General features: G+C 37.7%; 1 protein-coding gene and 1 non-coding gene across 2 annotated transcripts in view; one reads left to right on the plus strand and one right to left on the minus strand.

The window, feature by feature from the left end:
- Positions 1 to 504: 504 nt before the first annotated feature.
- LOC105464939 (leucine rich pentatricopeptide repeat containing) overlaps positions 505 to 16,694 on the minus strand; it is a 117,043-nt gene continuing 100,853 nt past the window's right edge. The window contains exons 32-38 of the mRNA XM_011713089.2: positions 13,485 to 13,689; positions 11,653 to 11,792; positions 11,410 to 11,525; positions 8,828 to 8,902; positions 6,758 to 6,842; positions 1,929 to 2,071; positions 505 to 871 (exon numbers count right to left, since the gene is read on the minus strand). Coding sequence (XP_011711391.2) covers positions 815 to 871; positions 1,929 to 2,071; positions 6,758 to 6,842; positions 8,828 to 8,902; positions 11,410 to 11,525; positions 11,653 to 11,792; positions 13,485 to 13,689 — 821 coding nt within the window. The 3' untranslated portion in view covers positions 505 to 814. The remainder of the gene's footprint in view (positions 872 to 1,928; positions 2,072 to 6,757; positions 6,843 to 8,827; positions 8,903 to 11,409; positions 11,526 to 11,652; positions 11,793 to 13,484; positions 13,690 to 16,694) is intronic.
- Positions 4,941 to 5,047, plus strand: LOC112423773 (U6 spliceosomal RNA). Its single transcript, XR_003014329.1, has one exon. It is a non-coding gene; the product is annotated as a U6 spliceosomal RNA (small nuclear RNA).

Here is a 16,694-nt window from a genome sequence, read left to right on the forward strand (position 1 = left end):
TAAATACAAACCAATATTTTGCCCCTTCATAGATGAAGCCACATCTTTTCAGGATATTGAGTATAAAGTAACAAGCCTAGGGCACAGCTTGTGCTGACAAAGTCCTGAAACTAAAATGAGAGGAAACACATCACTCTACTTTGGGATAAGTCATGACCAAGACTCAATTTCAGAGACGTTCTATGAACAGAGGTGCTTGGAAGCCACGGTGGCAGAAGGGAAAGAGGGGGAAGTATGCCGAAGAGCCTCCAGGCATGACAGACAGCCCCCTGAACAAGCACAAGTGACAGGCCCTTTGGGTCTCTGCTTCTCACTGGAAAATGATGAAGGCTAGATCTGATGACTCCTAGTGCCAACATTTAATGAAATTTGAAAGTTATGCAGGACTTCACACATGTAAGGAATTGTTATATTGCAGAATATTATGCAATAGAAAGTTCACGATCACTACACTTAGCTCTAAAATTTTTCAGAGAAACAGCAGACTAATAAGCGAGTCTTAAATAAAGGAATAACATTTTAATGAAATAAATGAAACAGAGCAGGGAAACCAAAGAGCCAATTAGGGGAAGAATCTTGAAAAAGTATGGCTTCCCACAGCAGCAGCACTGAGGAAAATGCTATCAATTTATGCCAGAAGAAAAAAACTCCAAAAATGTCCAATAACCAAGCGCACAGTTATGGTCAATAAGATTTTGAACATGTGTCACACATAAAGAAAATTTTCATTTATTTTTCCCTTCAAATACACTTCAAAATAACATGTAGACACAGAATCACAAATATATACAAAACAAAGTATCGCCTGCTTATTTCAGGAAGAATTTTCCCTCAATTCTTTTAGCTGCTGTACATAAAATTCAAAGCTTTCCTGTTAAGGAGAAAAAAAGAGGGAAGTTAGAGATAAAGCTACCAGCAAGAGGTGATGGTACAAAACTTAAAAAATCATAAACACTACCAACTGGTAGCTAAGACGGCCAGGCCCATGGAAGATACTGCCCCTCAAGCTTCAGCACACCTTCTTGTTTCATTAAATCACAAGTTCAAGGGCCTTGGGTTCAGAGTCAAAGTTAGCAGCAGGAGTTTAGGGTACGTGTGTATCTGCAAGCATGTGTGTACGTGCACATATGGAGGTATTTACACCTGGGTATGGAAGGCTGAGGTGTTCGAAATAAACATGGTGTACTGACTTTCAGTTCAATGATGCAACAAAAAGGAATTGTGCATATGTGATTTCTCTTATTAAAGAAAACAGGCCGGGTGCGGTGGCTCACGCCTGTAATCCCAGCACTTTGGGAGGCCGAGGTGGGTGGATCACAAGGTCAGCAGTTCAAGACCAGCATGGTCAACATGGTGAAACCCCATCTCTACTAAAAATATAAAAATTTGCCAGGCATGGTGGCGGGCCCCTGTAATCCCAGCTACTCGGGAGGCTGAGGCAGGAGAATCGCTTGAACCCGGGAGGTGGAGCTTGCAGTGAGCCGAGACCGTGCCATTGCACTCCAGCCTGGGCGACAGAGCGAGACTCCGTTTCCAAAAAAAAAAAAAACTTTCCTACATGAAGAAATAAAAAACCAACTTATGTAAATGAACAAGTAATTACCAGTGACATAATATGCTTGGCTGTTGAACCTATTTCATCCTATTTCAAGTTGAAATGATAGAACTGCCCCAAGGACATTTGGTAAATCCATGCCTATAGCTGAAGGTCTGAGACCTTGTATTTTAAACTGTGGCCCCAGAGAGCTATGTTCTCCCACTGCTGCAGCCAAGGCACGCTGCTCAGTCCCTCAAGCCATCCCCTGAGGGCTCTTCACAGAGATCTAATCCTCATGTAATTAAGTCTTCAACTTATTTTCTTATACATTGTTATGAAGCGTACATAAATCTGTAGAGGTATTTTTTCCCTTTAATTAAGAAATACTCACAGGGGGTTCAGTGAAAGGGACAGACTCTCCAGCATTCTTCAGCAAAAATGCGTAACGCTTGAGAAACAGATCATCCAATTTTGTATTCTTTGCAGTCAAATGTTCATACAGTGCTTTAGCAGATGTGACATCTTTCTCTGAGACTGACAAAGAAAAAACTATTAATCAGAAATAAAGACAACCTATCTTATTCTTTTCACCAAAACACTTAGCCACTCAGGGATGGCTGGATCCCTTCATCCCATGGCAAATGAACACTTAACTACCTTCAGTAAGAAGCCATGCTCAGAATCTACCATCTCCCTCACTTCTTCTCTACATCCCTCATTCAGCATCACTCAGTTTGAAGGAGAAGAAAATGACAAATATGGCTACATTTAAAGGCCTTTAGAATAATACTAATGGTACCATTCACTTAGGTATTATTTTGAAGACCTATGATAGTTCAAGTGACCACAAACTGAAGTCCTCAGTTATAAAATAATATACACACATACCATTCAATCCCCTTTGGCTTAAAACCACTTTGAAATCAAGATAATCCAGGAACTGTTGTGGAGAGGGACATGTCAATTATGGAGAAATCTACATCAAGATCATCAGCTCAACACCAAAAAAGTTTTTCATTTTTCTATTGTGAAATAAATATGGAGAATATAGTTAGCTACAGTGATACACACAAAAAAAACCTATAGGCCGGGCGCGGTGGCGCACGCCTGTAATCCCAGCACTTTGGGAGGCCAAGGTGGGCAGATCATGAGGTCAGGAGATCAAGACCATCCTGGCTAACACAGTGAAACCCTGTCTCTACTAAAAATACAAAAAATTAGCTGGGCATGGTGGCGGGCACCTGTAGTCCCAGTTACTCGGGAGGCTGAGGCAGGAGAATGGCGTGAACCTGGGAGGCGGAGCTTGCAGTGAGCCGAGATCGTGCCACTGCACTCCAGCCTGGGTGACAGAGCAAGACTCCGTCTCAAAAAAAAAAAAAAAACCTATAAGACATTAACAAGTTACACTAGTTTCACTTAAGTGAATGATAAAATAACTTAGGAGCCAAATTTGGCTGGCTGTCTACTTGTGGCTGACTTGTGGAAATTTTTTAGTTTACCATCGAGATCGTAAGGTCTCTGCTAACAATTACTGCTGGTAATTCAACTCTTTAATTTTGCATTAGATTGTTAGCATCTAACCACCAAATAAACCCCTGCCCTACGCTGACTCTGATATTGTCAATCGCAACTCCAGCAGCATCAGGGGATCCCCCTAACGTGGATATAAGAAGTTGAGCAATCAGAGTCTCCCAGAGTGGAATGAGGGTGAATGACTCATCAGCTCTTAGAGGAGTTGGAACACATCTTTGCTGTTTCCATGAAGTCAACTTCTTGTGTAAATCCTTTATTCTCCTCCCTAAGGAGCTGAACCCTTTCCCTACTACTATCAAGGGCTCAAGCTCTATCTTCTAGGAAGCTGCTCTGAAAATTCCAGCATCTTGCCTTCTTACTTCCTGATTTTTCTACCTTCCTCCCAAGATGGATTACCTAATTTAGTAGTAACACATATAGTTTTAGGCATTTGACACGATTTTACATGACAGGCATACCTTGGCTTTAATACACTTTACAGATGTTGCGTTATTTACAAATTGAAGGTTTGTGGTAACCCTGCCTTGAGCAAGTCTATCAATGCCATTTTTCCAACAGTACGTGCTTGCTTTGTGTCTCCGTGTCACACTCTGGTAATTCTTGGAATATTTCAAACTTATTATTGTTATGTCTGTTATGGTGATCTGTGACCAGTGATCTTTGATGTTGCTACTGTAATTGTTTGGGGGGTGCTATGAACCATGCACACGAAGATGGCAAACGTGAGAAATGTGTTCTGACTGCGATGTTGACTAGCAGTTCTGCCGTCTTCCTCTCCTCAGGCCTCCCTATTCTCTGAGACACAACAATATTGAAATTAGGCCAATTAAAAACTCTGTAATAACCTCTAAGTGTTCAAGTGAAAGGAAGAGTCACACATCTCTCATTTTAAATCAAAAGTGAGAAACGATTAAGCTTAGCTTACTGAGGAAGGCATGTCAAAAGCCGAGATAGGCTGAAAGCGAGGCTTCTTGCGTGGAACAGCCAGTTGTGAATGCAAAGGAAAAGTCCTTGAAGGAAATTAAAAGTGCTACTCCACTGAACACACAAATGATAAGAAACTGACACAGCCTTACTGCTGAAATGGAGAAAGTTTTATTGGTCTGGATATAAGATCAAACCAGCCTCAACATTCCCTTAAAAGCCAAAGCCTAATCCAGTGCAAGGCCCTAACACTCTTCAATTCTAAGAAGGCTGAGAGAGGTGAAGAAGTTATAAAAGGAAAGTCTGAAGCTAGCAGAGGCTGGTTCTTGAGGTTTAAGGAGAGAAGCCATCTCTATGACATAAAAGTCCAAGGTGAAGCAGCAAATGCTGATGCAGAAGCTACAGCAGGTTATCCAGAAAATCTAGCTAAGACCACTGATGAAGGCAGCTACACTGAACGACAGATACTCAATGTAGATAAAACAGTCTTATATTAGAAGATGTCATCTAAGACTTTCATAGCTAGAGAGGAAAAGCCAATGCTTGGCTTCAAAGGACAGGTTGACTCTATTTTCAATGGCTAATGCAGCTGGTGACTTTAAGTTGAAGCCAGTGCTCACTTACCATTCCCAAATCCTAGGACCCTTAAGAATTATGCTAAATTTATTCTGTCTGTGTTCTATAAATGGAACAACAAAGCCTGGAGGACAGCACTGATGTTTATACATGGTTTACTGAGTATTTAAAGCCTGCTGTAGAGACCTACTGCTCAGGAGAAAAAAGATTCCTTTCAAAATATTACTGCTCAGTGATAATGCACCTGGTCACCCAAGAGCTCTGAAGGAGATATACAGGGAGATTAATGTTCTCAGGTGCCCTAATACAACATCCATTCTGCAGCCCATAGATCAAGGAGTAATCTAGACTTTCAAGTCTTATACATTCTGGGCTCACTTCGGCAACACATGCACTAAAATTGGAATGATACAGAGAAGATTAGCATGGCCCCCGCACAAAGATGGCATGCAAATGTGTAAAGCATTCCATGTTTTCAAAATAAAATTAAAACAAAAACAAACATGTTTCATACGGCTATAGCTGACACAGACAGTGATTCTTCTGATGGATCTGGGCAAAGTGAACTGAAAACCCTCTGGGACAGGTTCACCATTCTAGATGCCATTAAGAACACTTATTAACAGGAGTTTGGGAGAAGCTGACTCCAACCCTCGTGGATGAACCCCTTCGAGGGTCTCAAGATCTCTGTGGAGGAAATCACTGCAGATGTGGTGGAAATAGCAAGACAACTAGAAGGAGAAGTGGAGCCTGAAGATGTGACTGAACTGCTGCAATTTCATGATCAAACTTAACATGATGAGAAGCTGTTTCCTACAGATGAGCAAAGAAAGTGGTTTCTTGAGAAGGAATCTACTCTTGGTGAAGATGCCGTGAACACTGTTTAGATGACAACAAAGGCTTTAGAATATGGCATACATTTAGTTAATAAAGCAATTGTATGGTTTGAGAAGATTGACTCCAATTTTGAAAAGATGTTCAACTGCAGATAAAATGCTAACAAACAACATCGCATAGTACAGAGAAATCTTTCATGAAAGGAAAAGTCAGTTGATGTGGCAAACTTTATTGTTGTCTTATTTTAAGACACCTCAACCTTCAGCCATCAGCATTGAGGCGAGACCTTCTACCAGCAAGATTACGACTCACTGAAGGCTCAGAGGATTGTTAACTATTTTTAGCAATAAAGTATTTTAAAATTAAGGTATGTATTTTTAAAAAACATAACGCTATTGCACACTTAATACACTACACTATCGTGTAAATGTAACTTTTATATGCACTGGGAAACCAAAAAATTCATGTAACTCACTTTGTTCATTATATATTTGCTTTAATGTGGTGGTCTGGAACCATATCTTCCAGGTATGCCTGTGGTTACTGGAAATTTGAGAAATTTTATGACTATATCTCTATTTTGAAATACAGAATGTTCTCCTCAGAAGTATAGAAAAAGAGAACTGACTTACTAATTCTGACTCCTGAGTCTGTTGTCCTCCCATAGATAAAATCAATGAAGCAATTATTTACCCCATGCCTCCAGTGAGCAAATCAGTGGGCAACAGATGGAGAGGCGATCATGATTGAGAAATGCTAACATTTATTTTGATGACTGAGGAAACTTTAGACTAGTTTCCTTTCATATGTGATTGTCTGGCAATCAGGGAACAAACTGGTTAAAAGACCAGAATTTGAACTGGGACGTAAAAACCTTGGGCTACTTTTTAATCAAGGGTCTATCATTTCAAAGGAGTAGCAGGCAAGCAGAGAGAGTACTGAAGGAGCAAGAAGGCCGGTTAAGTGAGTCTCAAATTTCTGCTTGTTTCAGGTGGCAGGCCCTTGGGGAGACTGAACTAGTTTCTGATATATAAGTCCAAGAGGATTTCTAGGTCTTTCCAGGAGACTGGGATTCTACTCAATATACCTGGACTGCTCGGAAGATGTTCAGTAATACTTTTTAATGTTAAAGTTATATGCATAATTTCATATTTTTCTTAATATATGGTTTAAAAACATATTCTAGCACTGAGTTATTTATATCATAATTACCTGATATTTAGGATTACTGCCTTTGAGCTGAAGACTGACTTAGTTGACTATACTACAAGTCATTTACATAACATAGTCACTTAAATAATAAAGCCATTTAAATAATCCAATAATATAGTCAAATTAAACTTATATTACCATAGCTTTTCATGAGGGAACTATATGCTTCTTCCTTTTCGTTTAATTCAGGAATCAATTCTAACAGAGATTTCAGAGTTGATGCCTAGGAAATTAAATAAAGGTAATATTACCAAAACCTCAAATTAACAGTGAAATAGAACACTGACAAATCAACCCTATATTAAAATTTTTCACAATAATTATAACAGAACTGCCTATTCAATTTAATGGACTATTGTCCCTTGTATATTAGCATTTGATATTGACTCAATAATCTACAGCTAAAACAAACCAGCATTTTTCACAGTTAATGCAATTCCACTTACATTTCTACAAATATTTTCCTAGAATATGAAAAACACTGTTTCTTTTGTCAAGTGGTGACCATACCATACCAAGAAGTTATAAGATTCCCAAGGGTAGACAGATAACCCTATCTTTAGGTGCCACAACTGGTTGATGAAATTGTAAAGAATTCAGTTAAAACATTCTGAAGTTTTACCCACTTGACATACAAAAAAGAGCATTTCCAGGATCTCACTGAAATTTTTACTTACTTCTTCCAGGGAATAAGCAGACTCAGCTATGGTTTTATTTCCTGTAGCAAGTGAATACAGAACTGCTATGCCCTAATGAATATCTGCTGAGTATTTCCCACCCTACTCCAACATCGCCGGATAAATCCATGATGGACATATAAACATTTATGCCTTCTTCCCATCTCACCAAGAGGAGCAAAATCTGGCTTAACTACTTTACTGTCAAACAATGGAACACTGTTAACAGGCATCTTAAAAATCCTAACTCCTTTTTATAGCATGTTTATTCAGTCCACACCTGGACCTGCATCCTCCCAGGGCTTCTTCTATTTTAAACTCTCCTGGGTGGAATGTTCTAAGGAGATATGTTGCTGTGCATTTCCCGTCCCATCTCCTGGACAAGGGAACAGGGACTTGGCACAATCCCACATGTGGACTGACAAGTGCTTTTCAGATTCCTTGTACTTTTTAATCACAAATATAAAAACGTAGCCTCTGACAGGAAAGAAAGGGCAATTAAATACTTTCTAAAAGTTGTTTATAGTAAATAAATACATGAGTCAGACGCAATGAAGCAAATTTTTAAAAAGTGTAGGTATATTTAGGGGAAGTGTGTAGAAATTAAGGAAAACGTAGATCTCCCAAAATGGACACAGCCTAAATGTTTCAAGTAAAACAAGCATCACAGTCGACATGTGGTTTGAAACTTCATAAAGAACCCAAATAAACTAAGAATGTAGTTTCTGGTGTACAAGAGGTAAAATGAGATCTAAGAGAAATTTAATTTTATACTTACTGTTAAACATCAATAGAATTTAATATACCTACTATGTACCCACAGAAACTTTTTAAAATAATAATAAATTTTTCAAAAGGACTTGGTTCTGTTACACACTCACCCACCCCTTATACAGTGTAAAAAAAAAAGTAACTGTACAAATTAGAATATTTGTGGCTCCATATCAATTTGAAAGCCAAGTGGCTCATTTACCTGATGGTTTATACCTGATAAATGCTCAAAAGTAGCCACGTGCTGGGAGACACTCTGGAGTATACATTTCCCTTGGCAGTGCTTCTGCATTGTTAACTGTCCCAAGGTGACCTAAGCAATGTAATTTTAATCTTCCTTTTTTTTTTTTTTTTTTAAAGTAAAGACAAGGTTTCGCCATGCTGGCCAGGCTGGTCTCAAACTCCTGACCTCAAGTGATCCACCCACCTCGGCCTCCCAAAGTGCTGGGATTACAGGTGTGAGCCACCATGCCTGGCCTAATCTTGCATTTTTAAGGGCCTTTTCTTGGAGCTCTCAATGCATAACTATGTAAGTGGAAAATTCCTGCATGAACTTGTTTTACATTTCTAGTTACAGCTAAAAGATGACAAAACTGACTCTATCAACATCCTCTAAAAGTAAGTAAAGACAAGAAAAGTCTTGAATCTCTACAGTATTCTCAAATAAGGTCCTGAACCAATAGGCTTTTATGTTAAATTCAATACTTCTGAGCAAGGCACGTGCAGTATCGTTGATTTGTTAGCAAGTAAAGCAGAGTACCTTTCCTTGTTTCCCAGCATTCCTAAGGAAGAACACCAACAAAATCGAGGTTTGTTCAGCAATTGCACCACATCTCTAAAAATTAAAACATTATTCAGTAAGTGAAGGTTTCTGATAAACAAGCGGATCAAACTGAATATTTCCAATTAAGAAAGTTCACAATAATACAGTAGTGTATTATTACCAATAGGAAGGCCTAATAGTCGACTATTATTTTTTAAGGCAAGAAAAAAGAAAACAAGTGTAAGCTATGCCAAGCTTTGCTAAATGCTGTCCTTGGCATTGCAAGTATAAAGTTTGTTTAAAAAGAAAAGGGAAAAATTAAACTAATGCTTCAACAACCACAGAATAAGGTTTAGGACTGCAAAGAAAGAGGAAAAAAAGAAACACTATTCCTCTCCAATTATACTGCCAAGCATTCACAAGTGAGCTAGGGATCATAAGGTTAATTATACATTTAATAAGGTGTCAGGGAGATAACTGCTCGTTTCTTTATAAAAATTAAAATGTACAAAGCAAGTTCTCTTTAAAGTATAATTACCTACACTTATGCATACAAAAGGACTGATTTCAATCTCTCTATTTTATAAAAGGCTTTCATTGCAACAGACAGCCAGCGCTTGAGAAAGAGACCAAAGTTAAACTCAAAAAAAAGTTTATATGACAGACCAGATAAATCAAGTGTCTATCCAATCTTAGATGCTATAGTAAAATCAAATATGGCAAGACAATATTTTAGTTTACACTCATCACAGATGTCATTCTTTTAAGTTTCTAAAAGAACACTGCTCTTTCAAAGCTTTAAAACACTGTCAATACTAAAACTAATGGTATAAAAAACTTTTTAGGGACACACAGAACATTTACATTATGCACTGATGTTTTTGACATCTGTGAATAAAGTATTCTTCGCTACAGCAAGAATAATCTCTTACTGTTTGACAAGCAGGTAAAGGATGGGTGAAGGGTTTATCATCTGAAACCCCAGTCTAGTGATGAGATGGTAAATGAAAAGACTCTGCTGTGGCATCAACACTCAGCTACCACCAAGAGCCCTTCGGTGAGGTCACTGCACATAACGCAGTTCTTTCTGAGGGAGTAGGTACCATCCCTGCTGCCTCCCACCTAGGCAGCTGTCAATCGTGCTCTTCAAGAAAAACCTTGATTATGGCAGAGAACAAGCTGGTAGATGAAGTACCAAGTGCCACTTTCTAAAGAACTATCAAAAGGATGTGTTAAAACTGATTGCATACCATCATGTGTAAAATTAGATATGTATATGCTTATTACACCCCTAGTAGGTACTTAGATATGTACGTATGAAGATAAAGCATGAGTATCTTTTTTTTTTTAAACCACGGAAGATAGCAAAATAAAACAATTTTAAAAGTCCTGAAATCCCTATCATAAACTGCCTTTTCCTTAAAATTAAAAAAAAAAAAAAAAAAAAAATCAAAGGGAAAAAAAAGTAAACAAGCCAAACAAAGCAAGAAAATTCCCAGTGAACTGGAATTTCTCTTCTCCAGCAACAAAAGTAAGAGTCTGAGAAGCAGTGCTAATTCATCCTTTATAAAACTGTTAACAGAGACCCAGTTTTTCAAGAATTCCTTTTAAAAATGGCTTGGATTCCACTGTCAAACTAGATGAACTTTAAGGATCAAAACTGGAGGTCAAGCACATGGGTACAGTTTTACCTTCCCTATCTACTACTTAACATCTTCCGCAGCTGGTAAAAATGTAAGGGAATATAATACTATTTACGATCAGAAATTGGTCCCAGGCCTCAATTTGACACAGGGAGTCTACACAAACACAGCCGCTGGCGGGATCACGGTGACTGTTTGACTGCCACCTGCTGGGAAGGGGCTCCCCGGCGGTGCCTGTTTGTGTACATTGCCAGTGGCAGCTCCGATCACCCACCGTTCTGTCGGCACTTGGCGTAGCTTTATATTTAGTGCTGTTAAAATGGCATGAATGCAGTTGTCTCCTTCGCTGAAGATTGCTAATTTAACTGAGAGTGCGGGCCACAGAGACCTGCATTTGTCATTTAATGTGTCTGTGACACACAAGTGAATAGAAAACATATTCAACTCTTAATAAACCTTGAATAAGGCACCGAGAATGTTTGAGTATTCAAGTGAGAAGCTGTACTTGAAAAGCAAACATTTCCTACTTTTTGTTTGCAAACTGTGTTGCCATGGTGATGCACAGTATCTAGAGCATTTGAGAAATTAAAGCAGAAAATCAAAGAAATTGTTGTTTTGCATTACCTATCTGCACAGAAACATTTGCCTTTAATTATTTCAGCAAAACTCATTGCCCCTACCTACTCCCCACCCCACTCCCTTCCAACCTTAATTCTAAGGACATTTCTGGTTTGATCTGGGATCTTTAAAAACAACTAACCTAAAACCTACCATCCAGTCCTTGTCCTGCAACCTTGATTCACACTGAATTTAAACAGGCTAGCTGCGCACCACACTGAATTTCCAGTATTCCACCACACACCTATGTCTAGGAATTTCTCAGTTTACTTCTTGCAAGCCTCGAGCCCCACTGCTCCATGAATGGAGGGTCATTACCTGTAGGAGAGCTCTGGCATCGTCCACCTTGCCTGCGTCCACAAGTTGAAGGAAAAAATCAGTGACAGGTTTATAAATTGCAAACTGATTGGCCAATCTCTCTGCCATGATGCTTACTGGAAAAATGACAGGTAAGAAAAATCATTAGAACAGTGGTATAACTCACCTACCAAAGAAATTTGGTCTAGTCTCACTAGAGAGAAAATGTGCTTTTGTGTTCTTTAGCATAAACAACTAACTTACTCTTTTCAACTGCTGGTTCCAACTGCTCCTCTATTACTTTTCTGAATAAGTATGCCAAGCCGAAGTATTGGAGTTCAATGACTGGATTCTCTGAAGTAAGCATATTTTCAATGTTTTCTATTGCGACATCTATGTTATTGCTGTTAGAAAAAAACAAAATAAATTATTTTAAAATTTGCTTTTATATTAATATTGCAGACAGTTTAGTATAAGAACTTACTTTTATATCCACTCATGCTAATACTTTACTTGTAAATGTATTTCATTTTTTTCCTAATCAAATAAAAACACTGCAACTGAAACCCAATCACATTTAAGTAGCAAAAACAATCACTAGCTGGTTCATGCTACTGTGGTTGCTTATCTTATTTCACAGCAGTTGAAATAGTTGCTTGTTTTAACAATGCTCTACAGACAAGATCAAACAACTATATACAGGAGAATTAATGAAGATAACTTAAAAAATTCTGTATCTTAAATATTTTTGCCACTCTTTGGATATAAAATGAAAACTTGTATAAATGCTATAATTTTGGCTTTATGATCCACAACTGGTCACTACTGCATAAAAATCATATTTAACATCCCAGGGTTCTGAAAGATACTGATGATGTTTCAAAAGGCATATATGCATGTCTCTAACTTACAGTCGCCTCAATTTCTTTTTGTCAGGTATGATACATTTGGAAAATACTCAATTTATACTAAAAACCTCAGGAAAAAGTATCTTCACACTTTGAAAAAAATCAGTTACATGGTCTTATTTAGCAAGTTATGGTAAAAATTATCTCTGACTATCTTTTTGGTTAAGGTAATCTATAATGGATACCTTACTGTTATGGCATACTAAATCCAATCAGTCAATATTGTGTTGAAATTATATTAAACATAAGAATTCTCTAAAAATGAATACTCTGTTACAATATATTTTTCTTATAAGTTTTAAAGAATTACTTAATAGTGAATATGTTCTCCAAATCATATAAAACTGTGTTTATATGGTAAAACTTTAAAATTCACCCAGTTCTTAGATGAGTAATCTCCTCAATCTTCTGATTTAAAACAATCACATTTTCTTATTAAAGGAAAGTTATATTTGGGGAAATAGTTTGAAAAGGTCAAAACAAAACACAACTGTTTCTCTGCTCGAAGAAAGAACAAACAAAAAAAACCCCTACAAAAACAAACATTACATTTTAATATCATGTCCCGTTAAATGTATGCAAGATTACTAAAGAACATTTTTTCTAAAAACATATTAAGAGTATCAAATTCCATAAAGTACTTTGCTAGGGGGCTTATTAAAAATCAAGTCCTTATTTACTTCTATAGGGGTAATTCTCAAAAGGAATTTAGAGACAGTGGTAAGAAAATCAGCTCTAAATACCTCCCTTTTTGTGGGGGGGGGTGTGTTCACAGGGTGGGTAAGGAATATGAATACAGAAATGCACATTTTTAACAAGCTTGCAGGGCCCTCTGCTTCACAATATTCTACTAGTGTTCCTGTCAAATATTACTGACAAATGAGGTCATTTTTCATTTCTGAACAAAGTGTTTCGACAAGAGGTCTGACATATATACACAGGAATGAGAAAGGTTATCAACTGTGGAGCAAGATTTATGAATTTGGTAAATGCTGTTTATTCTAAGATTTAAGGTAAAGAAAAAACATATTTTTCAACATATAATTACTCCCTAATCAGCAACTAACATCAACATTTCCTCTGCAGTTGATACGGTTTCCACATGTCTAAAAGTTTTTAAAAGGTGGTATCTCAGGTAATGCCCATTCTAGTGGCCAATGAAGGAAAAGAAGGCTTGCAAATACTCACTTCTTTATTTGTGCCAAAGCAGTGTTATTGATGAAAACCATTTTTGAAAGTCCAATGGAGTCTTCGAGTCCATTTACCATCTTCTGAACTACTTCTATGTTTTCAACATCACCCTTCATGGCCAATGCCTGGATGAGGCGGGTCACTGCTGTCCCCGAAGGGGTCTGCTGCTGATCCAATGCTGTTTTCAGCGTTGTTAGAGCCTCTAAAATACAAGAGCAGGAGACACGGCTTTTCTTATATGACCTGTGCTGACTTTAATGCATTTTGAAAACCAGCTTTTAAATATGAGCACCAAATGGCCATATACAAAAAGCTATGAATAATTTAGATTACAGAAAATATTAATACTTCATGAGATACCCCCAAAATTATGTACTTGACTACATAAGATATTTGAGGCCTGAGAAATTTCTTTCAGGCACAGAGAAAATACAAATGTTACCGACAATATGAGTTCCATTTAGGGATAACATTTAGTGACTAAAGTTGATAAGTTCAAATGAATATAAATAAGAGTTTCTAAAAATTAGAGTTTCCAAAAATGTGTGACTTCTATCCATGTTCATACTTGTCCAGATTTTATTAACTCAAAGATTAAATGATCATCGAAACTCAATATCCCAACAATTCTTTCTCAAAAACAGTATCTCCCTCTAGGATCAATGTTCCAAACTGAAACATTCAACTTTCACACCAACAAATTTATTTTATGATTAGATGCCCTGTGATTATTTTCTTGCACTAAATTAAAAAAAAAAAAAAAAGCCTATTGATACCCATGAATACAGAGAGTCCCTGACTTACGATGGGTTTATGGGGTAGTTAATGCATTGTCAACTTAAGATGAGTTTATCCGGACTTAGCCCCATCGGTAAGTTGAGCAGCATCTGTATAATCAATGGAGTTTTGTTTACATGTTTTTTTGAAGTATTACACTTTCAAGTACTTGATTGTAAATAACTATGGAATAGCCTTCTAGCTAACTGACTCATAAAACTGTAGCAAAATCATGATATGAAATAAAGTGGTAGACTGAGGAACAGCATAACAATTACCCCTACCATTATCAAAGAAAACTTATAGCTTTACAGCAACTAAAGCAATGTAACTTAGACAAAACTAAGACTCTCCAAATAAGAACAGCTTAGCTTTACAGAGAAATAGGGAAAGGGTATTAATTAAAGTCTACTAAAAATACAGTGGAAAGACATGATGAATTTAGTGTTCATTAATGAATAAACAATTTATAATTATTTGAGATATACAATCTAAACCACTCATTCTAAAATGGGAAAAAAGAAAAAGTTTAAAAAGCATAGTCAATAAAAATTTAAAAATACACATGCACATATAGGAAACAAAAATGTTTTTATACTATTTTAAAAATATAGTTTATAATAGGCTTGATAAAATTTTGTTACTGGGTGGTCATACACAGATAATTATAATAATAGTCTTATTAACCAAGAATATTGTCAGCTAGGGAGGATCTTCCCACAGTACGTTAAAACAGTAATAACAAAAATAAGATTAATGATGGTGACGACAGTAACTCAAACTTATTGAGCATTTACTACATACCAGGCACAGCAGTTTAAACAGCTGCTCTCACAACTACCCTTCTGAGACAAGTACCAATTTTACAGATGAGACACCTGGGCACAGAGATTAGTTTGCCCAAGGTAAGGTCATATTTTTAAACAAGACTCGAAGATTCCAACGATCCCAGGGCTTCCATCTACGAGTGCGTGTGTGCACGACAGAGCAGAAGGGTGGGGAGAACAGACCATTTCATGTCTGTCCAAAGATAGCACAGGACCTTGTGACCTAAATCCTATTCTCATATAAGGCTTGCCTTCTGTACAGTTAATGACTTCAGGGACACCAAAAATGATACCCATCCACATCCCTCACCCCAGGTCCTTTCCCACTGTCACCTAATTCCAACATTTACACAATTACTCACTAGTGATACTGATTACACTGTACAAGTGCCACGTATCAGCTATTAATATTCACCAACAGTAAAATTTAATCGGCTTTATTTTTTCTTCCTATTTTAGATGGGGTTGAGAAAAAGAAACCTAAAACAGAGAAAGGCAGAAGAACAGAAGGGGAGTTTTAAAAATTAAGAGCTCTCATCAGCCATGGAGCAAAATAAGTGCAAACACCACTCCTGTCCTCACTGATGATCATTTTACTCCAACAACAGGTTTGTGGTGATATGCTCAGGAAGGGGGGTGGGGTGGGGGTGGAAGAGGTAGTGCCGCAACAGTGGGTTCAAGGCTCCTGCTCTCAGGCAACCTCCAGTTGAGCTGAACAGCTCAGAAGAGTAGATGATAAATGATACCATGTCCTTTCCTGTAGCTTACACAGGGCACCTAACATAAAAATAAAGGGTACCAATCAAGCTGAAGAAATTTGGGTCAGATTCAGCTGAAAAATGAACCTCTGAAATCAGAAAAGTGTTTTGTTCTTATCTCCATGTCTACAGAAACAAAAGCTATTTAAGACAATGAGCTTATTTATATGGCAAGCAAGTTTAACTTTTCATTGTTTTAAAATTGTTTATCATTTTATTACATAAAATATTAACAGGACATAAAGTCATTTTTGGGGGGGCCAGGGGAAGGATTTCGCTCTTGCTCAGGCTGAGTGCAGTGGCACCATCATGGGTCATGGCAGCCTCAACCTCCTGGGCTTAAACGATTCTCCCACCTCTGCCTCCTAAGTAGCTGGGACTACAGGCGCATGCCACCATGCCTGGCTATTTAAAAATTTTTTGTAGAGACCAGGTCTCGCTACATTGCCCAGGCTGGTCTTGAACTCCTGGACTCAAGCAATCCTCCTGCCACGGCCTCCCAAAATGCTGGGATTACAGGTGTGAGCCACTGCGCCTAGCCACAAAAGTCTGGGCACAAAAAGTGTTTTCTATTCACTTACATATTCAGTACTAATCAATTAGGAAGACAGCTAAAGACCAGTACATTTAGGTATTATAAGCAACATTAAAGTTGCACAATTAAACAACAACTTCCTCTCAAGGATGTGAAATTATGTGATAAACATGCAGGACGGGCACGGTGGCTCATGTCTGTAATCCCAGCACTTTGGGAGGCCAAGGCGGGAGAATCATTTGAGGTCAGGAGTTCAAGACCAGCCTGGCCAACATGGTGAAACCCCGTCTCTAGTGAAAATACAAAAATT

Source organism: Macaca nemestrina, chromosome 13 (genome assembly GCF_043159975.1).
Source record: "Macaca nemestrina isolate mMacNem1 chromosome 13, mMacNem.hap1, whole genome shotgun sequence".
Taxonomy (NCBI): domain Eukaryota; kingdom Metazoa; phylum Chordata; class Mammalia; order Primates; family Cercopithecidae; genus Macaca; species Macaca nemestrina.